The sequence below is a fragment of the Emydura macquarii genome, unplaced genomic scaffold, assembly GCF_026122565.2.
Source record: "Emydura macquarii macquarii isolate MOO-44397 ecotype Brisbane River unplaced genomic scaffold, CSIRO-AGI_Emac_v2 contig_2699, whole genome shotgun sequence".
Lineage (NCBI taxonomy): Eukaryota > Metazoa > Chordata > Testudines > Chelidae > Emydura > Emydura macquarii.
The window spans coordinates 3,805,769-3,832,269 of NW_027132836.1; the positions used below are offsets into that span (position 1 = coordinate 3,805,769).

Genomic DNA, 26,501 nt, shown 5'->3' on the forward strand with positions numbered 1-26,501 from the left:
TGGAGGCCCCAGGCCCTGGCGTCAGGGGAGCGGGTGCGAAGGCTTGGCCTGGGGCGCCGTGACTGAGCGCGGCGGGGGCCCAGCCCTCCGCCCCACTCCGCGGGGCTGCGGGCCAAACAGCCCTGAAAACAGCCCGCGGCTCCGGGGCCTGCCTGACTGGTGGCGACGCCGCGGACTCCCGCGGGGCGCTGGGCTGCCGCCCGCCCTCTGGTGGGCCTCGGCTTCTCCGGGCCGGCCGGGCCCCTTCTCGTCCAGCTGTGCAAAGCGCGCCCTGAGGGCCTTTGACCCCAGGTGACAGCTCTCGTGCCAGCTCGTGCCCGGCTGTGGCCGATGCTGGTGCGTGTGTTAGAGCCTGCGCTGGCAGGGCCCCGCCTGCGCTTACCGAGACTCTCGGCTTTACTTGAAGTAACTTTTCTTGCCGTCCGGATCGGAGAGAAAAGCTTGCAAACACCACCACACACGGGCACCCCAAAGCCTCGAACCCGGCTGGCAAGTGCAGAGGAGGTAGCGACTCTTTATTGTCAATCCTGTACATTAGAAGGTAGTCTAATGATTTTGGAGGGGGCATGATTCATGGCATTTGACTGATGGCAGTTCAGTTCGGGGTGGATGGATTTAAAGCACCAAGAAAATCATTGATTTAAATCAAGTTTCCCACTGATAGTTCTTCACATGTTTCTTAAACAGTGGTGCAAATGTGATCACGAAGCCATGTTAATTTACAACTCAATACAGCATGTTACAAGGTCTAGGCGGGTATACTTTGTGGCATTTTTTAGATAACTTGTTTTTTATTGTTTTAGGAAAGAGTACATAATACTCATTACCTGCATCAAGCTGCAGATGCAGCAGCAGTACAATAGGAATGGTAAGAACTAAATCACACACACACACACACACACACACACAATAGCACTTATATTTTATTAAAATTAAATCTTAAATGTTACATAAATGTTTCACATTTGCAATTGCAGCAAATGTCTTGAGTTGCTGGCTGATGGCTGTCCTTAAACTTTTTTTTTTTTTTTTTAATTTTTAAATTTTATTAACTCTAACAGATGAGTCATCACAACACTAAACGTATGATGTCCTTAACACTTCTACAACTAGCTCTCATCTTCTCCACTCCCACTTTCATTTTTATTCATAGACTGAAACAGAAATACAAGTTTTCCTGCTTCTACTTTGAGTGATTGCTCATATCCATTCCAATATAGGTGAGTGCGTGCCCCGTGCACTGGTTCCTGGAACTTTTTTCCCCTTAGCAAGCCCTGTAGGGCTGGCTTAGGCGCCCCATGGAGTGCCGCGCTCATGCCGCGGTATATGGGGTGCCGCCAGCCCTGCGGGCCCCCAGTTCCTTCTTTCTGCCTGAGATGGTTGCTGGAACATCTGCCTCTTGTTCTAGCAAGTAGTCTCCCCGTTGTTTTAATCTCATTGTTGTTAGCATAGTAGCTGTTAAGCATAGTTGTTAAGTTTAGCATAGGTGTTAGTGTTAAGAGATTAGATAGATAGCCCTCAGGGGCTTAAGGTTGGGCCATGCCTGGCACAACCAACTTTAAATCCTGCGCTGCTTGCAGCAAAGCATTTCCCGTGAGTGACCCTCACAACCGCTGCCTCTGCTGCCTGGGAGAGCAGCATAGAAAGGACAAATGCAAAATCTGCAAGGCCTTCAAGCCGTGTATGCAGAAAGAGAGAGACGTGCGCTTGAAGGCTATCCTGATGGAATCCACGCTTCGGCCAGACTCCGAACCGGTGCTTTCCTCTGTGGCACTGAGCGTCTCCTCGGTGCGGCGCGCTCCACTGGCACCGGTGTCGACCCATCGCCAGGTCCCAGGGCCAAAGAGAAAGAAGCGCCAGGACACCGAACGCCAGGACTCCCTCGCACCACCTGCCCGGCCTGGGGGGAGTCAGGAGATGCACCAGCTGCGTGCCGTTGAGATTACTCCAGCACCTGCATCTCCTCGCAGGGAGCCTCCCCCGACTCCTGGGGGTGGGGGAGCGCCACTGCATGGGCCGTCGACGCCGGAGGTGTTTGCTGTGGCACGTGCCCTCATGGGCATGCCCACGCCTCCGTCACCCCCTCAGCCAAGGGTGCAGGGCCGGTGTCTCGGGGTCAACCCGTGCTGGGTGGCTCTGGTGGGTGGTCGAGACAGGAGTCTAAGTCTCCCCCCAGATGGTCACGGAGGTTAGAACGTGTGGGCTCCCTTCATAGCTCCGACTCCGGGACGTCGAGCTCCTCCGCACCGCAGGCGGTCCAGAGGTTTGCGCTCGAGGCAACATCGATACAGTTCCGCCTCGCGCGAGGTGCGCAGCTCCCACTCCTGCACTCCAGCACCGAGTCCCTCGATGCAGCATCGGTCTCGATCCCCGGCACGCAGTCTAGTGTGGATCCCAGCACTAGAGGAGATGGCACGACACACATGGCACCGGTCTCAATCCCCAGCATGCAGTCCAGTACGGATCCTAATGCCGGAGGAGATTCCATGATGGCACCGGTCCTGATCCGCTGGTCACGTTCATCGGAGTTGGAACCGACACTGAGGAGGCACCACTCCTGGTCCCCAAGGGGGAAGCGCCGACGTAAGACCTCGGCACCAAGATGGAGGTCATTTTCCAGCTCCTCCAGCCACTCGCCCCCCGTTGGCACCGCACACGACAGCACCGGCGCGCCTCGTCTTTGTCAACGTCTTCACGGAGCAGATCATCGACGAAGGCAGACAGGAGCCATAAGCATTGTCGACACTGCTCCAGCGGCTTGGGGTCCCGTGCCCACTGCCAGGAAGCGTCGCAGTCGGCACCGATGCCGGCACCGGCTTGGCCACAGGGACCATGGCAGTGGCCGTACTGGAGGCCAGTGGGGGCACAGATGGGTCAGGGCACGGTCTCGATGTAATCATTAGTGGCCCATCCGGCACCCCCCCACTGAGCCAGCCAGACAAGGGCCATTCCTCAGAGGAGGAATCGGACCCTGAGGAGGGTCCCTCCATGGGGCCCCTCCCGCAATCCTCCTCTTCCCCTGACGATGCGGCCACCAGGGACCATAGGGTGTATTTTCACATTTCCGTCCTTCCCAGACAGACGCTTCCTCCAATTTATGGTAGCTGGCTGCCACTACCAGTTTTTGGCCCTACCCTTTGGACTTTTGTCTGCCCCCAGGGTTTTCACAAAGTGTGTGGCAGTGGTGGCGGCCCACCAGTGCCTCAGAGGGGTCCAGATCTTCCCCTACCTGGATGATCTGGGGCAGGTCCAGGGCCCATGTGAGGAACAGCCTGGAACTCACCTGCGCGACATGCACCAGTCTGGGGCTGCTCATCAACGAGCAGACGTCCACTCTCACCCTGGTGCAGTGCATAGACTTTATCGGGGACACCCTGGATGCCACTCAGCCAGAGCCTTCCTCCCACAGCCTCGCTTTGAGGCGATGGCTGCCATAATCGACTGTCTCCACAGGTCCCCCATGATGACAGCCGGGCACTGCCTGCAGCTGTTGGGACACATGGCGGCTTGTACGTATGTGGTGAGGTTGGCTCGCCTCAAGCTCAGACCTCTCCAGGTGTGGCTAGCCTCGGTGTACGCACCGGCCAGGCACTCCTTGAACAGGGTGGTCACGATTCCCACACGGGTCCTGACCTCCTTGAACTGGTGGAGGACTCCTGGGGAAGTTCTGAGGGGGGTCCCATTCTGAGACTTGGCCCCATCGGTCACCCTCATCACGGACGCCTCGGATGTGGGATGGGGGGGGCCACATCAGCAGCAACCTGAGCACCCAAGGGCTCTGGTTGGCAGACGAAAGGAGTCTCCACATCAACGTCCGGGAGCTCAGGGCAGTCTGCCTGGCTGCAAGGTGTTCCTCAGATTCCTGAGGGGCAGGATGGTGCAGGTCCTCACGGACAACACGGCGGCCATGTTCTACATGAACAGGCGGGGGGAGTGCACTCCTCAGCCCTTTGCCAGGAGGTCATTCGACTATGGGACTTTGCGGTGAGGCACAATTTTCATATATCTGCCTCTCACCTCCCTGGGGTCAGAAACAACGAGGCAGACTGCCTCAGCAGGTCGTTTTTACCCCGACACGACTGGTCGCTACATCCGGAGGTGATAACTTTTATCTTCCGCAAGTGGGGTGTTCCCCAACTGGACCTGTTCACGTCGTCCTGGAACAGAAAGTGCCCGAGGTTTTGCTTGTTCTGGGATCGCGAGCCGGGCTCCATCTCCGACACATTCCTTATACAATGGACGGGGACCCTGATGTATGCGTTTCCCCCCCACTCTGCTGCTGCCCAAAGTCCTCTTGAAGATCAAAAGGGACAGAGCGGACATCATACTGATCGCCCCAGCCTGGCCGAGACGGCATTGGTTCAGCATGTTGCTGGACCTATCCATCGCCCTGCCAGTGCCACTCCAGAGGTGTTATAACCTGCTCTCCCAGGACCAGGGTTGCCTGCTGCACCCGGACCTGGACTCACTCCACCTGACGGCATGGAGACTCTGTGGCTGATGGAGGGAGAGAGAGCCTGCTCAGCGCAGGTCCAACAGGTTCTGCAGGGCAGCAGAAAACCTTCCACTCAGGTGGTGTACCGGGCCAAGTGGAAGCGTGTTACCTGTTGGGCGGAGTCCTGGGGTATCCCACCAAGCTGCTCGCCCATACAGGCGATTTTGGAGTACCTGCTCCATCTGAAGCTCCAGGGCCTAGCATTGGCCTCCCTGAAGGTGCACCTGGCGGCCATCTCGGCCTTCCACCAGCCGATGGAAGGGAGGTCATTAAGGAACCTGACTGACATGGGGTGTGAGAATAAAGGGGTGGAGAGGCTATACCCACAGGTCCGTAAACCGGTGCCTCCCTGGAACTTGAACCTGGTCCTCGCCACTCTGACGGGACCCCCCTTCGAGCCCATGGCTACATGCTCGCTGCTCATCCTGTCGTGGAAGGCAGCCTTCCTGGTGGCCATTACGTCGGCTAGGAGGGGCTCTGAGATAAGAGCTTTAACCTCGGAGCCCCCCTACACCGTCTTTTATAAGGACAAAGTGCGATTGAGATTCCACCCGGCCTTCCTGCCTAAGGTGGTGTCCCAGTTTCATTATAACCAAGATATCTTCCTCCCCATGTTCTTTCCTAAACCGCACGGTTTGGAGGAGGAGCGGAGATGGCACTTGCCGGACATCAGGTGAGCCCTGGCCTACTACATCGAGTGGACGTGGCCGTTCTGGAAGTCGACACAGCTGTTCGTGGCCGTGGCAGACCGGATGAAGGGCTCACCTGTCTCCACCCAACGCATCTCCCCCTGGATCACCGCCTGCATCAGGACCTGCTACGAGCAGGCGAAGGTGCCACTTCCAGGAGCTGTTTCAGCACACTCAACCAGAGCCCACTGGTTGAGTAATCTTTTGGTACTAAATGTATGACAAAACAGACTATGGCATTATAGAATTCCTTCCCATTCCTATTCTAATCAGAGACGAAAGCCTTGAAGAAGGGGATCTTTATTTTCGAAGACATAGTTTAATCTTCAAAGCCTGGCCCCTTGCCAACATTCCCTATGGAAGTTAATTAAGACACTTAAGGCCTAATCCTGCAGCCTCTACTTAACTGAGTAAGAGGTGCAGGATCCAGCCCTTTCTGTAGATGAGCTGTCCACTGCGTCAAGGTCAAGACTGGTGTTTTAGCTAAGTGTATTAGCAGATATGTATCACAATGGTACTCATTTTCTTAATTTAAAAAAAGTGTTAGCTTCTTAAAATTGTTCTCTTGGACATCATGGAATAGCAGAATTGCAAGGGTAATCTCCCCCTGGTAAAAGACCATTCTTTCACAGAATATCTATGTGCTGTATAACTCTTGCACAGTAATCTGGAACAGCATAATAGCTATGAGATGGAACGCACTGATGATCACAAGTCAAGTTACAAGTCATGGCACTGTGTTATATTGTTGTTTTCATTGCCTTTGAGCATTTCCTCTCCCTGGGAAATCACCATCGGTTCTTAACTTTTTTCTGGATGTCACTGAAACATAGTTAAGGAATGAATAAAGAAATCAGTGTTTGAAATAAGTAGTAGCTGACCTTTTGTGTATTAATCTTCAGGAAACCTGACAAAATTAGTTGGATATCCAAACTGTTTGGGGACATTAAGTCCTGAGCCAAAGCCTATTGAAGTCAATGGGAGTACTTAAATGTATGACTTGTGTAAGACTTCAAACAAATACATTTCATAGATCAGAAATAAAATTACAAACAAAAGGGATCATGGGGGTCGGGTAAACATATTTTGGTCAAATATTACACAGTGTCTGCAAATGTTTGTTTAAAATGCTTTGTCAGAACTGTAGTTTGAGTAGTGGTAAGAGTTGACTGACTAAATAATTAGAAATTTTACAATTATAATACCACATTGAAAGTAATCACTGACCCTGGATTTTTAAAAAATAATTCCTTGGATATCCTGTAGAGATACTGAAATTAGAAATGTATGCTGTAATAGACATCTTAAAAATAGTGTGTGTATGTGTATATATAATATAACAAATATATATTCCAAGTAATGTATTTTTTTAATTATTTTTTTGTGTGTGGAACAAATCTTCCCCTCCTCAGTCTCCTGATGAGGTACACTGCATGTCAATTTTGGAACTCCTGCATACTAGTACAGATTACATAGATCACCTCACAGTTTTATTAGCTGTGTATGGAATTGTTCCCTCCTAACTCCTTGGTCAACAATAAGTTCTTACTGCTGGCCAATGCATCAAATGTTAACATATCTTCCATCACAATCCTAAAACTTTGTGAAGAATTATACATTTTATAGCAAATTTATTTAATTAAAACATTCTCTGTCTCTTCTCTTTAGGTGTGTAGAGTAGGCTATATTCCAGGATTGTGACCTTACTAATGACATTGGTGAACTGCAGTGAGAAGGTAGGATTTGTGTAACACTTTAATAAGAGAAAAAGGTTTAATTGAGGAGTCATTCTGCAGCAGACAGAGCAGTTTGCAACTATAATACTGTTATGGAGCAATAACTCTGTAAATCCCTATTTTAAGTTTATATTCCCTTGCTGTTAAGGGTAACCTCCAAATTAATTTTAGCAACTGTCCATGAGATACTTTTTCAAATATAATTTTTATTGACCATTTTCAGTTTTAAAATTCAATTCAGTCTGCCAAAAACAAACAAACAAACCCTATCTTAATGAGAAGATTTTATTGAAAACTTTGCCAAGGGAAATTATTCAGACCCATAGAAAAGATATAATGCTTGCTGCCAGCTGGAAAGTGTAGCAAACTCATCATGCAACTTGCAAAGATAGACACTAGCAGCTCTACAAAGATCTCAGTAAATCATTTGTGGTTAAGCACTATTGTAAAATTGAAAGATTCTGTAACCCATTCCATTTAAATTTAGCATTCTTTAGCTGATATCACTTTGAGTACCTAGCAATTATAGTATCCAACAAAATGAAGTAATTTAAATAATTATACTCCTAATACTTGTTTTATTAATTTTTTGTTTAATAAAATATTATGGTTTTGAATTTGTTTTTGCAAGCAACTCAAAAGTAGTTTAGCTTTAACGTGAAATTTTACTTCTCGTTAATCTATAATGAGCATTAGTACTTTTTGACATTTTGTTAAAATGGCTAAGTTATTGAGGGTTAAAAATGGCCATAGTACGTATTCAGTCACCACTTTTCACAGCAATATTTATTACACATACAGAACGTTGCACAGATTGCAGTAATTTTTTTAAATTACACAATGTAGTAGGTATGGGTACTTAAGTCCATCAACTCATTTCACTTAGGCTGTCAAAAGATGGTGGTAATTTTTGGTCAGGATTGAGGGTCTTTATCACATTGTTTATTATATCACCTGAGTGATCCAGTCAGCAATTTATAAATAAAATTTTACAGGAGAATTCAAAGATCTTATAAAACTATAGGGAAAATAAGGGGAGACACTTTAAAATGCTTTAACAGTGTTCTCACTCCTGTTGATTTTGATAAATTGTGAATCCAAACTGTTTGTGTATCTTGATTCCTGCCACAGCCATCACTCTTCACCCATACAAATAGTATTTCTGTGTGTGTCAAGAAATGTCTAGCTTAAATTGTATGTGCCTTAACAGAAGAATTCATTAGTTGAATGTAGAACTTCCAATTATATTACTGTGTTGAGGGAAGCAGGGAAAAGACAAAGATCTGTTTCCGTCTTAAACTTGTAAGCAGCTTTTTATTTGTCCTAGGCTAGGAATTGTCAGACAGTTAGCAAACACTCATTTAATAGTATTTATTATTTTTGGTATGCAGTAGGGTAAATACAAGTGTTTGAGCACAGGTATAAAATAACCTTATTCAAGTATTACAAAAAATATGGGAACATTAATATTGATTAACTGAATCAAATGCTCATGTGGTGGGATTTGGTTGGTAGTTTTCGAAAACACCTATAAACCAATTATACTTTTGATTGTCAAGGACCGTGTACGGAGAAAAATGTTCAGGATACATAAAATGACATTACCTTACCAGTTTAAAACTTTGTCTATTGCCATAGTATATGTTGACCAGATACTGTGGTTTATATATAGCATAGGTATTTGAGTGAGATGCAAAGGCTGTTAATTGAAAATATTCTGGAAGGGAGGTGGTGACAATAAAACAGGTGAATGTTCCTCATATGAGATTGTAATTTTACAAATAAAAAAAGGGAAATGTATGGGTAGCAGCCTTCTTTAGCCATAATGCTTACAAAGTTAAAAGCTCAGAGCATTTTAAAAAAATCTAGAAATTGGAAAAACGTTATTAGCTTCAAAATAAACTGTCATTTAGGGAGATTATGAAGTTTAAACCAGGCATTTAAAAGAGGCAGTTTTAAAAAACATACTAAACTTTTATATGCAAATGCTTCATAGTTATAGCATTTGTGGAGGAAGCTGACAAAGTCTTTTTGTTTTTTAGTCAGGTATTTTTGATGCTAAGTACACTTAGATTTCTAGACTACTCCAACAACCCCGCCCCTGCGCGCGCGAAAAATTGCTATCTGCAAAGTTCATTTGGTCCAGGTTGACTAGTGAACAAACACCACTAGCCATGGGCAGGGAAAAATATGGAATTTATGTTGTCCCTCTTAGCGCCCCCCATTTATATCACCTCCTAGAAAATTTCTTTATAGCAGATTCTAAAGTAGAATTTCCATCTTTGCAAAATCTAAGGTCCACATATGGACATCATACGATGTGGTTCAGTAATTAGATGTTTGAAGAAAAGATAGTCTACTTACACTGGGCTGCATCACATCAGAGATAATATTTAAAAAAAAAAAAAAAGTCAATACCAGTTGGTACTGAGGTGGGGACTATACCTCTGTATACCTTCTCTGGTTTTATTTTGTTTTATTTTTTTACATTTTTTTAAAATAATTGTTCTAAATTTCTAGTATATAGAATCAGTGTGTGAAGAGAGATTTCCACGTGAAGGGAACTTTCCCCGCTTACCAGAATCACAAACTTTGAACTGAAACAAAACAATAAAATCTTTAGATATATTTATGTTATGCTAGTGTAAAGGAAAAACAAGTCACAATTTGGAAAAGTGGTCAATTTCAAATTAGTTAATAATTTGCAGTCTTTTTTTTTTTTTCAATATTACTCTTTATAATATGAGAAAAAACATGTAATCAATTGTAATTTTGCAAAATGTCCAACCACTTTCACTCTGAAATACATTGGATAAAACATTAAGGTGCTTACAATAAATATTTTTATATAAACAGATTATCACAAAGATAACTTGCTTTAGTGTGGTCATAATGCATCAAGGTAGTCATACGCAAAAATTTACAAGGAAAATATAAAAGAATAGGCTGTTTTTTCTTTTTCTTTTAATATGCCTTTCGATTTTTGGAGAACTTATTCTGCTATCCAGAAAGTGCAGAATGCTGCTAGACTTACAAGAATACTACTGAATATATCATGCAGCAACAAGCACAATAGCCACGTGAACTTGATACATTGGGAGAAATTCTGCTGTCATTTATTCTTGTGCATTTGAGAGAAGAATTTGGCCCATTAAATCCAATCTTACAGTTCACAATGTGTGGGTGAATTGCTGTGCCCACATGTTAAAAAGTTTAACATGGAAATTGGAACTTAGTTTTTGTTTTTAAATCTTTACCATAATTGAATTTGGAGCCTTTATAGTTGATATTTAATGCACTGCTAGCTAATTTCAGCCACTGTTGCTCTTAATTCATTTATCATTTTTTTTAAATGGATTTTTCATATTTTTTTCATCAAAAATAGATTTCTATTACAATATTTTCTTGTTCCTATGCAGAATGACAGCGCTATACTTTTAGTAGTTCTGGTTTTGGTTCATTTTGTTACTTCATTATACATTATATTGAAAAAAACCCCTCTGTAAACTGTAAAATATTGGAAAGGTTGTTAGTTTTGTAGGGCCTGATCCTGCAAAATACTTGAGTGGTAGTTCTTTTTGCTGGCCATAATCCCAGTGACCTCAATGAAGTAGGAATTTTCAAAGGGGCCTAAAGGAATTAGGCATCCAACTCTCATTGAAAGTTAATGGGAGTTGTGCATCTAACTCCCTTAGGCCCTTTTGAAAATCTCAGCCTACACCAACTAGTGAGAGTACAAGGTTGGACCCTCAGATGCTTAGGCCTTCATCCTGAAATGCTCTTAAAAACGTGTGATTTATTCATTTGATCTAAGTTACACGCATGGTTATTAAATGCTTTGCAGGATCAGGGTTTATGGTATTAATTCTACAGTGTTTTGCACAGGCACAGTTTTGCAATGTCCCATTGAAGTAAATTTTTATTTTGTGAATATGTAAGATGTTACTTAAAATTTAACACTGAAAAGTAACATTTGCTAAATAAACTTTTTTTAATCATGCCCTTTACTGAGCCATTGTTTTTGCTCTCAAAATGTAATCGAATCTGCATGATCTCTTGCCCTCAAAAGATAAATGGAATAGTTGCATGCATATTTGCTCAGTTCCACTCAGCAAAACTTCTAGCTATGAATTGCCAGCAGCCAGGACTCAGGAAATTAGACAGGTATTTAAAAACTGAATTCATGCTTAATTGTTCTGTATAAGATGCTTTCTTTATTAATATGGTAAACTAAGAAAGTGAATAACTATAATTTTCCATGGTATCTAAATCTGTAAGGAGTTTGAAAATAAAATGTCTTTCTCTGTAACACTTAACCTTTTAATTTAGACAAATATGGGTTTCTCTCCCTGGTCTGCTCAGTGTTTCATGACAATTACTTGTTTTTCTGCTACTATTATCAGTGATGTTAGCAAAACCTGAGGAATTGTGTTAGTTAAACAAAATTGTAGAACCTACAAAAGGCGCACAAGAGTATCACAATTGAGTGTGTGTATGTGTGTTTTTAAATTGATGGATATAATGTATGTTTTCAAATGGATATTTAGAATAATGTATAATCTTTAAAGATTTGGATTTGGCATCTTCATTACTGAGTAATTTTCTTACCAAAATTACATTTCTGCCTATTTTAACCCCAGAAGGGGAGACTGATATGGCAGATTAATCGAAGTCCCGAAAATTCTAGGCCTTAATCCTGAAAACTCATAAGCATGTGTATAACTTTAAGTGAGTAGTCCCACTGATGTCACAGGACTATTTGCATTAGTAAAGTTACACATATGCTTAAGTGTTTGCAGGATCGGAGACTTAATTTAGAAATCTGAAGAGCTCCAGAATTAAATGGGTCAAATTTTGAACCTAAACTATTTGGCAAATGTCCCTCTAAGCAGAAATTACTTTCCGCTCTTTTTCCCCCCTGGTGCTGTCAGCACAAATAGGGTGGCATTCCAGCAGCTTTTAGTATAGGTTGTAACTTCCACCCCCCAAACTTAAGTTCACTTTACTGTTGAATGGAACACACAAGTGCTGCAACATAGCTCTTCCTGAGTATAAACAATATATCATAATTCTGTGTTTAGAGCCATTGCCGTTTAGCATAATATATGTCAAGTAAGATGTAAAGAAGCTCTATTAGACAAGTAATATTCAATTTTGCACAGCACAAAAGCCACTCTGTCATCCAATAGAATGGCAGAGCGCCACAATATAATTCTGGAGCAAAATTCTTACATTGTGATGAGATTAGGTTTGTTGCATTGAAGGTGCCCTGTCTTCACATCGATGAAATCTCATGGTGTAGTCATCACAATACAACGTCAAGACATTGCACCACAATTTATTCTGTACCTTTCTGCAGCTCCTTTTGATGTAACAGTTTCTCTTTCCTCCCACACTCTATTTCCTGCTGTCCATTGACAAAGGGGAAATGAACCTTGCAGTTTATCTCCTGTCATGGTGGTTTGGATGATCAAGAAGGCATCCTGCCAGCTCTTTCATTTACCTAGAACTCCCCATTCTGCCTTGTGTATTGGGCAGCTTGGCAAGCTCTCCTGTAGTTCTCGCTCTGCCTGTGAGGAGGTAGAGTTAGAGGTGTGTCAGTCAAACTCCCTGATAGGGCCATAAAATTTTAGGAAGACTTTATAGAGTCACAGCCTCAGTATTGTTACACTAGACCAATGGTTTTCAGTGTGTGGCCTGTGAATCCCTGGTGGTCTGTGGACTATGTCTAAGATTTCCAAAGGGGTCTGCACCTCCATTTGAAAATTTTTAGGGGTCTGCAAATGAAAAAAGGTTTAGGCACTAGGCCTCCAGATGCAACATTTAAATAACACTTATTTGAAAATAAGTGAATTGTTCCATGAAACAAAGGCAAAAGAGACACTTTTAAATTAATTGGTGGTTTCACTTACTTATGGACATTGTCAGAAAAAAAGCATCCACAAAGGATTGATTTAGTATTATATCCAGACTCCTTCTCTGTATACAGAAATTATTCCACGGTATTTTCTGCTGCTTTGTTTTTCCTTTTCCTCTTCCATAAAGAGGTCTAACTATTTGAAAGTAGCATTTTAAATGTTTTCAAAAGTTCTTGACACCATATTTTTAATAACCATTTCAATCCTATTTTAATAGAAAGTATCCAATAAATAGGTTCTTCACAAAAATATTGTTGGCCGTGTATTCTCTGTGTTTATGTTCTTCAACATCTTGATTCAAAGGTTGTATAATAACTCCTCCTCCTCAGCCAATCTGGATAAAAATAGGGGACTAAATATGAATAATTTTCTAGCCAAGTTAGAATTCTACTAAATTTCTGGTTTTATTTTAAAATAAGGTTTTGATCTCTTTTTAAACACAGTAAAACATGTGAAATTTCCCACTAAAGTATATTTATAGCTTTTATTTTTATTTTATTTTATTTTGTCAGGAGGCTAATCCTCTCTTAATTTTCTCAGAGTTTTCAGTATATGTGTGTCTTTCATCCAAACCCCAAACTTTCTTTTGAGGAGACTGTGAAAATATTTTGTATACGTGCATTTTCTATAGTGGTCTGCACTAATTTCAGAAAAGTGTATGGAGAAGGTTTTATTTCTGTATGCCTTGACTTAATTCATTCACTTGCAAATAACTTTAATAAAAATATTTGACAGTTGTTGTTTCTTTTCTCCAGGTGCTCATTTGTTTCATGAAGATACAAAAGATGGATGCCATGATTAAGCTACTAATGGCTGTATTGGTCAACATCACTTCGACTTTAAATTAGTGGGCCATATTTTTTTTCAACATTTAAAAAAAGATGCTACGAATAGTATTAGAGTAGTCTTGAATTTCCTGCAGACCAGTTCTGGAAAAAAAAGATAGTTCTTATTCAGATAGACATAGTTCTGATTTATTTTACCTGAAGGTGCTAAGATTAAGTAAAACAGTGTGATTGCATTAGGACAAAAATAACTGTAACTGAGTTGGTTTGTGGTTCACACTAGGGCTATAGGCTTGGATCCAGAATTATTCATGTAGGCTGTGGATACTGTATCCAATTCCATAAAGGCAGAATAAAGAGTAGTGAGGTGTAGGTCTGGTAAGCTGTTGTGTGTAGTGGTATTCTGGGTGGTGACGTTATTGCTGCTGCTGTTACTATCCATCTGACAGTGAGAAGGGAAGCACTGAGAGGACATTGGGGATGTTGAAATAAGAACCAAGGGATCCATAGCCAGGCTGTCATCTTTCAGTTCTTCCCAAAGATTTCCTATAACAAAAAAACAAAACCAACACATTGATATAGTCTTCAGCTTTCATGTGCGTGTGTTTGCCTTTGTTCCTTTTATGTAAGCTATACTAGTGAATGCACTCTACATGCATCATGTCCAGTGCTAAGCACTTGTGCAATAAAACAGACAGCAAGAACTGTTTTACGTCATCAGCTGACAAATTCATGTTTGACAGAATGTATACTTTAATTTAAAACAAAACATTTCTAGCCCATGTTGTTGTAAATATGCCTTTGAAAATGTGAACTAATGAGTTTTCAACTGAAAGAAGCAATAGCTTTGAAAGGGGCAAACTGCCCCCCATTCATCTGAGCAGGATGTTGATTCTTACAACTAATGATGATGCTTTAGTATGTCTACACTTTGATCTTGGGGGTGTGCTTTCTAGTTTAAGGAGATGTACTCAAATTAGCTCTGAACAAACTAATGCAGTAAGGCTTCGTCTACACTAGCAACTTGTGTCAGTATAACTATGTTATTCAGGGGTGTGAAAAACTACCCTTTTGAGCAACACAGTTATACTGATCTAACTCCTGGTGTAGACAGCGCTATGTTGATGGGAGGGCTTCTTCCCTTGATATAGCTACCACCTCAGGAAGTTGGATTATCTACACAGATGAGAGAAGTCCTCTCATTGGCAGAGGTAGCATCTTCACTGAAGTGCTACAGCGATGCAGCTGTGCCACTGCAGCCTCTTAAGTGTAGCTGCAGCCTGGTGACTGATAGGAGGAGCGAGCATGGGTATGTCTCCTTGAGCTGAGAATAATGCCCTCAGCATAAAGTATAGACATACCTGCAGTGGGACAGATAATGTTGGTGCACAATTGTGTGCTTAATCTGAACATGGAGTTACTGCAAATTGTGTGGTCAAATCAAGTAACTGCATGTGGAAGTGGCCAAATAAGCAAGAGTCAGAAATGGTGCTTGTCCGAAAAGTGTACAGAACCACTATTTTGTCACTGCATGATGCAGAATGCAAAGGTGGCACTAACTAAAAGTTTACCTACTACATGAGGACCATATTCTCCACTCATTTTTTGTGCAAACCTTTCATGATTAGCAACGGAGACTTTCTTTGGATATGGGGGAGTGTATCTCCCTAAATTTGTAGCCACGGTTTATGGACCATAATGTGAAATGTAATTTAGCTCTTCTTCTTGAAATAAGTTTGACATACCCCATGTAAGTGAAGACAGAATTTGCCTTAAGTTTGTGAGATGTTTGACATCTTAACAAGTCCCATTTATTACTTACTAGATAGTGAACCCTAAACCCGCGGCCAGGTCATTTTTGTCTTAAAAAAAAACAAAAACAAAAACCATTGAGTAGACAAAGGGAAGTAATTTAAGATAGAAAGGCTGAAAAATCTGTGCAACAACAGGGCTTGGTGGCATGATGCTGGGGTGTCAAATGTACAGACTGCAGGGAATACAAATAGGAGCGCACACAAAATAAGGTATTTAGAAAGGGTGAGGAGTCAAGAGAGAAATGGAATGTTGGATTTTGCATTTGGAAATGTGCAGAAGGATGCATTTAAAAATCCACTGAGTTAGACATCAGTAACTAATGCAGAAATGTATGCACTACAGTGTTTTGGCCATTTGCAGATGGTCTGGCAGCTCCTGATAGCATTGTTCCCTATTGCCTTAGATCTTGTTGTCAATGGATCTGAAACAATATTTTGCACCAGTGCCCTGCCATGATAATTATGTGCACCTACCCCTGTTGGATCCACAGGGCTGCACTGTGCCGCCTCAGTTTCCACTGCTATACTCTGTTTTTGTTGCAGTTCTGTGATGATGTTTGGTATGTCTCTTGTCCCCTGAAGATGGGCAAACCCTACCCATCCTGATGTGAGCAGGAGCTCTACAGCCTCTAATCCATAGGTTTTTCACCGAACTTTGGCTCTTACATTGATTATCTTTTTTTGCAGTGGAAGGGTGATATGGGCCTTGAGCACCATGTTTAGGGAAAGGAAGATTTGTTTGGCCAAGAACAGGAACTTTGATGTCTGCATACACAGTTATTTCAGAGAATTTTTTCCAAATACAGGAGGTCAGTGAAGTGATCACCTAAACATCTGTGCAACTCTGTATCGGGGGTAAATTGCATTTTTTTTGGAGCAAAGATCTGGAAGAGGATTGTGGTGAATGCAACCAAACAGTTATGTACAGAGCACTCAAATAAAACATGTTTTCTTGTTCTCGTGTGATATTATATCCAACATTAGTGTAATAGTTATGTCTGGGTACTTTTCATTTAAGAAATATATGTGATGAGTGGAGGGCTATATTTGATATATTGCATTACAATATTTAGTGGCAGCAGATTTTGCAGGGAGTAAACTGTTTTACAAGCTCTAAATTATGTCTTCTCTAGGAAATATTCTTTATAAATAATATTAAATTCCATACTGCATGAGATAATGATTCTAGTGTACTGCTCTTCTATCGCTGTGGGAAGGACAAGTAGCCCAGAAAAAGGATTAATTGTCTACTCACGGCTTTTTCATACGTGCAAGGTACCCTGGAAAAGGAGATTTCTTCCAGGGTTAGATCTTGATTTGATAAGTGTACAAATAGCAAATAAACATTTAGTGGAATATCAGGCACTTACCTTGGAGATCAAAGTCTATCAGGGAAGGGTTAAGAGCATCAATATCATTGCTCATGTCTCCTTCATGCATGAGTGTGTCCTGCATTGTCCTGGCTGTGGAGTGCTCTGTCAACATCTTCATACCACGTATGGGAGGGGTCTGAGCTGGCAAGGGTGAGTCTTGGGTGGTGCTAGGTTGTGCTCTGAGTTCACTTTGAGTATCTGGAGAAGGGAAAATGCTCTGAGGGCTACTAGGTGATTGTTGCATTAAGGTAGGTGAGATCTGAGGAAAAACCTGTGGTGAAGTATAACATGGAATTTGGTGGCCCCCAAGCAAACTCGGTAGTGGGATCTTTGCATGTAAAGGTCCCGTTGTGTGAATAGTGTGTAAGGGCTGTGGGTTGCTAGCCGACAGGGATGGCTCACACAGAGAATGGGGCTGGATGGACATCTGTCTGGAAACTGATGAATTTGCAACACCAGTTGGATTGCAGGACACGGTTGAAGATCTTAGTTTTTCAGCCTTATCTCCTATCAATGTGTCAAGTTCTTCTAAAAGATAAAAACAGAACAAAATCAAATTACAATTTGATGTTGTGCTTTTAATGCCTATCTAGCATTGAGCTTGTCATCTGCCTGGGTTGCAATTAGAAATTTAGTGTTACTCAGAAAATGAACGTGAGGAAAATAACAACCTTAAAACAGCAATCAAACTGGTGCCTAGTATGGAAACCCAGACCCACGTACCCAGGAATCTCAAGTATTATGTAAAGTACAGTTTTTTATTTAAAGATGGGATAGTTGCCTGCTAAATAAACCCCAATTTTTATTCCTCGGTGCTTAATCCAGTCTTTTTTGTATCAATTTTTAGACAGATGTCAAGGGAGACATATCTTTCACTGAAATAATAGGAAATACACCTTTAAGCTCCAGGATGCCTCTTGATCTGTACCATTATGAATGTTTGGAAGTCTCAGCAAAAATAACTCTTACTGTAGCCCTAAGGTTTTCCCAAGTTTCTGTGCTGCTAATCATTTACTAAACAAGAGGCCTTGAATATGGATCATGTCCCTTCCCAGCACCCAAAACCTCCTCTATTGATTCTCAAAATATTTATACTACCTGCTGCTAAGAAGGGATCTGTGGATCACTGAGAACTAATGCACTAGCATACTAACCTGGCTTTGCCATACTCTTCCTCACAGCAACTGGATCTTTTCTCTTCCATTTCTGAAGCTCTTCCTGCATCTTATCAATTTTGGCTGGATTCAGTGCCCACAAACAACCTTTCCGAGAAGAGCCACCAGACTTGTTTTCAACTTTCTCAAAGCATTTGTTTAAAGATAAGTTATGGCGTACAGAGTTCTTCCAACCATCTGGAGCTGTCTGGAAAAACAAATTTGAACTAAGAAGTGAACTGGAAGATAAAGATTCCCAAATATGTCTCTACTTTATGTATTGTTAATGAAGGTAGAGAGCTGCCAACACACAGTGGTTTGAGAGAGAGGTTGACCAAAGAACTTAGAGCTGGAAAAGGGTCATTAGCTCAGATCTATTCATTTCCCAAAGGAGCCTTCACAAGATTGTTTCCAGCCAATATTTGCGCATGCTTTGACCAGTTTAGTTTGCAAAGATCCCAGCAATGATACTTTCACCACTTCCCTTAAGAATTTGTTTTACAATTTTACGTCACTGTCAGGAGCGTTTTCCTGATAGGAACTTTTCAAGAGTAGAAACTCATGATTACTCATTCCCATTCTGAAGGTGATTTTTAAGAAGAATAGTTACATGAAATTTCGAGGATTTTACAATGGATGAAAAGTACTGTAGAACCTTAATGATCATAAGTTGTCAGACGAAACCTCTGTTTAACCCAAAAGACCTTACTTCCTTTAAGCACAACATCCTTTACTCATCCAAGAGAAGCCCAATGCCACTTAACATCATAGAGGGACATTGGTTCAGTACTAATTCAGAGAGAGTAGTGTCGCACATTAAGGGTATGTTCCAAAGGCCATTGAAATAAATTAAAAGACCTTCATTGACTTCAGTGGGCTTTCAGTAAGACCCATAATCACTATTATTACTTCCTGCGGCACCCTCAGTTTTTTCTTTTTTTTCTTTTTTTGGTCTGCTGTTCTAGAACTGATCAGCTCTTGTTTATGAGATTTGCAAGTTATAGCTCAAGGCAGAAAGGCTGCAGGCCAGATCAAAAGGTTGAGACCAAAATAAACCTATGACTTTTCACATGGCAGTACCTGGCACTGACAAATAAGTTGGACCTTCATTTTGTTTAATTTTTTCAAGTGTTTCTAAAATTATGTTTAGGTAAAGATTTGGCTGATAATATTTGTGTTGCTTCTGCCTTTTGGATTACAAGGACAATATACCAGAGATTAGCAGTGATGGAAAAACATGACATTTTAAGATGCAAGGAAGTTTATGGGACAGTCACCAAGTTTCAACTAGCAATCTTTGCACAGGAGTGGCGACTGGATCATTCAATAGTGAGTTCAGAAAAATCACAAGAAGAATTTACCAACTATATAAAGAAGGTGGATCTTTAGTCTACTTCCAAACATCTAGAAAAAATTCAAGCCAATAGCCGAATGACTGTACACTACTTGGACTTCACCTGAATGTCACAATAGACATCAAATAGGATTTAGCATGTTACGGTGGGTGTAATTTTGTGTGTTAGCAAATTGTATAACTATTAGGCAGAATCAGAAGTCTTCCAAATGAGGCAAAACAGTATCCAGGCCTAACTCATTTTTTTTAACCTTTATTTTTAAGCCAATTGTTGAAGTCGGAAGATTCTTAGCTTGAACAATTCATATAATTGCCTCAATAGTCCCCTCCCCCCCCTTACCCTCCAATTTTATTCAAGCAATCTCTGATCAATGAGATAAAAACATTTCCTTCTTGCCCTGAGGGAAAATTCTGCACTTAAACACAAAGACTCAGAGTAGAAGACAAAAATCCTACTGTAGAAACTAGATTTTGGAAAACAAGAAGAAACATTTCTATGCCATTGCTTTTGCCTACAGGTATAATTTCACATATTGTGATGTTTTTTTGTTTATCACTGTCTATTTATAACTGAAGTTTGAAAGGAGAAGTGGATCCATCTTCCTTTCCTGGGCCAGTGTCTTTCATGTTGGAAACTTAGTCATCCCAGCAATCAGTTTTTGTTTTGTCTTTGTTACTTGATATCAGCTGTGAAAAAGTGTTGTTTTATGGGGCATTTTTCCCTATTTGCATGAGGGATATACACTGTAAAACTCTGGAACTCATACTTTGCTGAGAGGTGTTTCACTGGTTATTGATCTGGAATATGGTTATTGAAACTAATTAGCACTGTTACGTTTTACTCTGTAAAAGTTTTGCTTCTCTTTGTGTTAGTTTTATTATTGCACTGGTTTGTTTGTTTGGACACCTGTGTTCAACAGTTATTTTAAATTTGTGTGTAATTCACCCATTAATCATCACTCATACTTCTCTAAACCACTTCTGTACATTTTGGATTAATCACTGCATCCTTATACCTGCAGTCTTGGATCACCTCTCTCCTTCACCTAGCAAGGGAACATAGTGGCTTAGCTATGAGGCATCAGTATTCAACTACTTCTTTCTAAAGCAGTATTGCATGGGCCATTAGCATCAAAACCTTCCTAAAATCAGTCTCCCACTCTTGGCTTGGTAAGTATTGCATGTACAATGCTATTTGCTTTATTTATTGTACAGGGGCCAGAATCTATGTTAGCTCATTGCCTGTGAGGCATAATCTAAAAAAAGGTGCTCACTGTAGCATAATGGTGGAACTCCACCTGAGAAACTCAGCTGTAAAATGATAAATGCAGCCATTAGCCCCACTGCTCAGTCTTCCTTTGTCACTATAGAACCAATAAAAAGTAAAGAATCTGCAGCTTCACATATGTCTGTCAGACAGCAGCTCAAACAATCCTTTCCCTAAAAGTTCTGTATTTGTAGAGGAAACAAGAAGCTGATGTTGAAAACAGAGGCTTTGCATTCAACATATTATAAAGGAAGATTATTACTATAATTAATGCCAGTGGACATGAAGCAATTTTCTGTGCAACAATATGGATGACTTTTTTCATTGCCTCCTCCAAAAAAGTAAGCTGAGTATCAGTTTCAAAATGAAACCCTTCTATGCCAGATGTGTACACTTGTCTGTGCCCTAGCTGATCCACGTACAGAATATGCTTCATTTAAGTTGCTCAGGGGTAAATTGAGAGACTTATCTATGAGACAGAGAATGATTATAAGTAAGAAACATTATCTTTCTTTACCTTAATATTTTAACCTCTTATAAAACTTTTTGTTGATACAAATTAAATTCCCTCTAGGTTCTCAAATCTCACAAACATGGACATTTTTCACATAAAAAGCCAGCTTGCTTTGGTGGGTTTTGTGATATCTGCCTAGTGTAAATATGACCAGGAAAGGAATTTTTAAAAATTGGACTCATGCCCATTTTTTTTCTTCATGATGTATAATGAAGGCCTAAAAATTGCAGAGAGTGTTTGTTGGTTTTGTTTTTTAAATTCCACTTGTATCAAGAATCTAAAATCTGGTTTTTCTTAGCTTTGTTGGAGAACAAGTGAGTGGTATAAAGGAAATTTATTGCGTATCCTTCACACCTTAATTGCAGGAATGAGGTTGTTGGATCTTTAACACGGGCTTCTTTTATTCAAAAATATTGATTAGTGACAGAAGTTAAATAGATGTTAAGAAAAAGAAAAAAACAGTATATTAACTAATCTGACAAAAAAATCCCTTCACCTCTTAATAGCTTTGCTTTCACTTGGCTCATGTGACATCCCCACTTTACTAATTTGCCAGACATCAGAGTCTTCAGGGTGAGTGAGAACTTTAATGTTAAAAAACAAGCAGAAAAATTGGCCTGTCTTTATCTATCATAAAGCAGCAAAAAAGAGCAGGAACCCAATTTTGTTCACCTTTACAGGTGATCTTTAAATTGATTCCAAATATAAACAAGAAAGATGTTCCCCTTACGTCCAGTGATACTTGGCAGTGAATGATGTAGCTTTTTAAAAGCACAACATGAAATTTTATTTCTAGTCCTATAAATGAGAGATTATATGTCTGCCCTGTCCCTACTTAGTAATGCTTATTAGTGTTTCTGCTCAGCAGTAGAGAAAGTGGGAGTGGCATTTGCTTCCCAGAGGTTTTTAGAAAGGGTGGGGCACATGCTTTGAAATAGCTTTAGGAACATTTAAAAAAAAAAAAGTAGTAGCAAGAGGATTGGTTCTGAGGAGTGGTGCCAGGTGGTGAATCGATTCTGACATCAAGATCTCAAATATGCTTGTCAGGGAAAACCCAACCCTTTACCCAGTTCAGTTGTCTGAGAATGATCCAACAATGTGTTAATGATGAATCAGCTCCTGGTCACTCTTTTTTTTAAGTTAATACTACTCATATCCAGTATTAATGAGCTTTGATCACCAACACTGCTGTTCTAGTTGAAATTTGGTAACTAACTAGCTCCTGTCTCAGTTTGAGCAGTATGGGGGGGGAGGGAGTGTGGAATTTAAGAAAGGGAGAATACCTTGTGTAATGGTCCCATCAGACCACAAACTTTTCTAGCCTCTGAGAATGCTGGCAGTGTTTTTATCTCAAATGAACAAGAATAAAGGCTTTTGTTAGACATTAATAACTGGAAAGGAAAAAAGTGTGTGTAAGTAAGTAAGTAAAAGAGCCCTTCTGTGTTACCCATTGATCCTGACCGCCTCTTGAAGATTAAAGAGTTTTATGATCTTGCAAAACCCCTTCTCTTTAAATCTGGCTCTCAAGAGAAGGGAGAGGTACTTCAAAGAGAAATTCCGTTTTAGCTGTGTGGATGTTTTTTAGGACGTAGGAGTTGGATTGCTCTGTTCAACTAGAAAAGATAGTGTTGCATCATAGAAATTGCATTTGCTGTGGCAGTGAGTAGAAGTTACTTTGACTGGGCTTGTGTCATCTGATGTTTCCCATCAAGATCTCGTGCATTTGTACTATACAGTTTCCTCCCAACTGTAATTGCTTCCCCACCCCTTGGCTCTATATTCAGGTAACTACTGAGGGATTTCTGATAGTAAAAACAAAACTGTTTTTGCCTGACTTCTGAGGATAACATATATAGGGAATTACTCCATCAAGATCTTGATGAAGACTTCCAAAAAGAGCAGGCACTTCATAGGGCAGGAACCTATAATATGGTAGCTGACTCTGGCCATTTTATAGATTAGATATAGGTAGGGTTGATTGCCCACAAGTAAAAGATACAGTTCTTTCAGTTTCTGTGTTTATTTTAAAGGTGTTTTGAATAAAATTACGGAATTAGGTGACTATAAAACTAACTAATGTGTAAAAAGATTCTTCTTGCAGAATGTATGTTTGTCCCAGCAGCGCCCTCTGTGTCATTCTATTTATAGCATACTTGGATTGAGCTGAGGAAAAGAACCTCATTCTCATTGTGAAATAACGAGAGTTCTGTGGCACCTTAAAGACTAACAAATGTATTTGGGCATAAGCTTTTGTGGGCAGAAACCCACTTAGTCAGATTCTCATTGTGGTTTTTAGTGATGTAAGTAAGGGGACACAAGGATATGAGGAAAGAACTGTTCACACTCCAGGGAGTTGGCGTGTCATCTTGGAGTGTCATGAATGGGAGGGAAAAGTTTAGTTTAGGTATCAGAAATGGCATCTTCTCTCTGATAGTTACTGGAGTGAGGAATTGATGCTGAAAGGCTGTAGTGGAATATATGCAGAATAATGTGTTTGAGGAAAGAATGGGTGTTTCATTGACATTCTACACTATATCAGGAACACATTCAAGAGGCAGGAGCAGAAAGGTGGACTTAGCGGAGCTAGGTTCTCCCCCCTCCTAAAAATTCTATGTATTTATGTTAGCAATAGCAGCAGTTGATCTGGAGCAGCTTCTTTTAGTAATCCGGTATGTTGTGAAGCATGAGGTTGTGTAATTTCAGTAACTGTCTAATGAATAAATGTGTTTATTGTGTTTATAAAATGTATATTTTTGGTGTTTTTAATAAACTTCTTTATTTGAAATATATAATGAATTTATTCTTCTAGAAAATAGTGTGGTCCTCAAATAAAGATGCAATACTTAGCTTTAGATCACGTAATTTGTGCATTGTGCCAAGAGGCATCATAGTTCAGCACAATATTAATTCCAAGAAGTGGAACAGTTCATGTGCCTGGTGTTAAAAATAAGGGGAAGGCGATGGTCATTTTATTAGAGAACAAATTCAAGGCTGTGGATTACTCCTTGATTTGGAGCAGCATATTTTGTCTAACTTTTAGATTCCTTGTGATTTGCCTTGAGGGGAAAAAACCAAAACTTTTCCAGGTCACTGACATGTTTAATTTCATGTGTCTTTTTGGCCAAATATCTGAGTCCCTTGTGATGTAACTGTACGAAATAAGAGTGCCTGTTGCACTATAATGCTGTATTATAAAGATGCTGATGGGGATTGAGGGTCTTATCTTTTGTTGCTATTGCTGTGGACTAATGCTGTGATGGTGACATACTTCATTGATGAGGATCAGTGAGTTCTGTGTTTCTCTCACTCTATTGTTGCCTTAGGGCAAGGAGTCTAACACTGGTTCACTCTAGAAGCCACATTCTAGAGCACAGGTTGATCTAAAAAGGGGTCTTGTGGAAGAGGGGAAATATATTGGATTATAGAGAATTCTTCCTCTTTTTCCTTTATGATCTGTATTCCATCCCATCCTTCTATTGGTGGCTTCATGCCACATTCTCAGGCTCTGAAGGCATCATCCACCCTCACTGCAAATATCCAAAACTTTATCAGTATTTTTTTCTTATGCCATGTAGTAGTTATATATTTAAATTCCCTTTCTATAATTGTTTGTAAACTTATTAGAATTCTGCATATTTATTCTCAATAGGAAATATGACAGTCTTGTTGCTCTGATTCCATCTTGGGGCTTTTTTGTCCGTTATAAGCCACTTGATCTGGATTCTTATTGTGTTTCTGAGGCATCAGAAAGAACGAAGCCCTGTGTTGAACTGCAGCCGAGGATTCAATGATAGCCCTTGTTTAAATTTAACTGTAATCCTCCTTCTCCTGGGTCACATGCTGACTAATCCTCCTCCACCTGCTTTACATATACAGGAAATCCTTCTCTTACATCATGGATTTTAAATTCCTACAGCACCTGATTTAAATCATGTACCCTTACACACACACACACACACACACACACACACACACACACACACACACACACACACACACACACACACACACACACACACACACACCCACCACCACCACCACCACCAAGGTATAGTTTTGAGCTCAGCACCATTCACCGTGTGCTGTACTCTTTGTGCATTCAGTGTAAGTGATAAAAATGAACAAGACTGACAGCCTTCTGAACAGAGTATAGATAAGCTTAAACTTCAGATTCCACAGGAGCCTGGAGAGTCTGGGAAGGGTCCACAATACCAATTCCATTCTGCCTGCGGGTGAGGGCTGGGTAGGAATGGGGATGTTTAAAAGTCACTTCCTGCTATGAGGGCCCATAGGTGAGGAACTGAGCAGTTGCCATCTGCTCAGGTCCAGGATTGGAGGTGGAGCTGGGTTCTCAATATCTGCATGTGCCCAGTATTACTCTATACAATACTCATCCCTTCTGCATAGGCCTAGGATAGTGTGTTGGGCGCACACTAGACTTATGGACTAGGACAGAGGTTCCAAAACTTTTTTTTTTGCTGTACCCCTCTTTGGAGATTCATGTCCCATGACCCCCTCCCTCCTGCCATGGAACACAGGAGAGGGATAACTAAACTGGCATTGCTAAGAAGAGTGGGAGGTGGAGGTTGGCTTGCCTGGGAAAATGCAGGGGATGGTGGGTGTCGGGGGGGGAGGGAGGGGGGGCCCTCAGTTCATTCTCCCCCTTTCCCTCAGCATACCCCTGTCAGGAGTGGTTACCAGGTGCCCAGATGCCTGCCCTTATCTGCTTCTGAGCCCAGCGAGACCATTTTGCAGCTGTCAGGGAGGCTCTGCCTCCTTCACACTGCTGTTCTCCAACAGCATAAAGCTACAGCCTACAAAAAGACACCCTTCTCCTCCTCCATACCAAATCTAGCTCCCCTGCGGTGCACATGCGCAGGTGCCTCAAGGCTGCCCAGCTGTCTACCTGACCCAAACTTGAGCAAAGCCCCCTTCCCAAGCCCACTGAAGTGACGGCTGCAGCCTCCTAGTGTGCTCTAGTGGGCACACTAAACAGGATCTTTGGTGGCCTTCAAGATGCAGCTGACTTGGAAGCATCCCTACTCTGTGCTGCTTGCAGCCCCCTTATAACCTCTTTGTGTTTACACCTTCTCCCTCACCCCCAGGTTGAAAACCAGTGAGCTAGGAGAAGTACACTGTCACTGGTTAGATATTGCTCTTATATGCTAACAAGCAAACTATCCATTTCAGTAGAATGGGACTAGTCCCTTATCCTCTGTGCTGACTGGTAGAGCTCAATGAAAGATATAGAAAGCAATTTTTAAAATGAAGAGCTCACCTTAAAATAAGGAAAGTGTTCCGTCATGAAATTGTAAATCTCACTGACAGGGAGGCTCCCCGTTTTACTGTTTTTGAGCGCCATGAAGATCAGAATGCTTTGGGAACAAAAAAGAAACAATGTC

At 41.4% G+C, this 26,501-nt stretch overlaps 1 protein-coding gene and 1 long non-coding RNA gene across 2 annotated transcripts in view; one reads left to right on the top strand and one right to left on the bottom strand.

Annotated features, from left to right (window-relative positions):
- On the top strand, positions 1-16,362 carry LOC137164910 (uncharacterized). The gene is made up of 3 exons (XR_010923234.1): positions 1-504; positions 6,853-6,920; positions 16,125-16,362. It is a non-coding gene; the product is annotated as an uncharacterized lncRNA (long non-coding RNA).
- FOXN1 (forkhead box N1) overlaps positions 13,807-26,501 on the bottom strand; it is a 25,190-nt gene continuing 12,495 nt past the window's right edge. Inside the window, exons 5-8 of the mRNA XM_067565950.1 lie at positions 26,378-26,474; positions 17,965-18,172; positions 16,808-17,338; positions 13,807-14,169 (exon numbers count right to left, since the gene is read on the bottom strand). Of these exons, the coding sequence (XP_067422051.1) occupies positions 13,898-14,169; positions 16,808-17,338; positions 17,965-18,172; positions 26,378-26,474 (1,108 nt within the window). The 3' untranslated portion in view covers positions 13,807-13,897. The remainder of the gene's footprint in view (positions 14,170-16,807; positions 17,339-17,964; positions 18,173-26,377; positions 26,475-26,501) is intronic.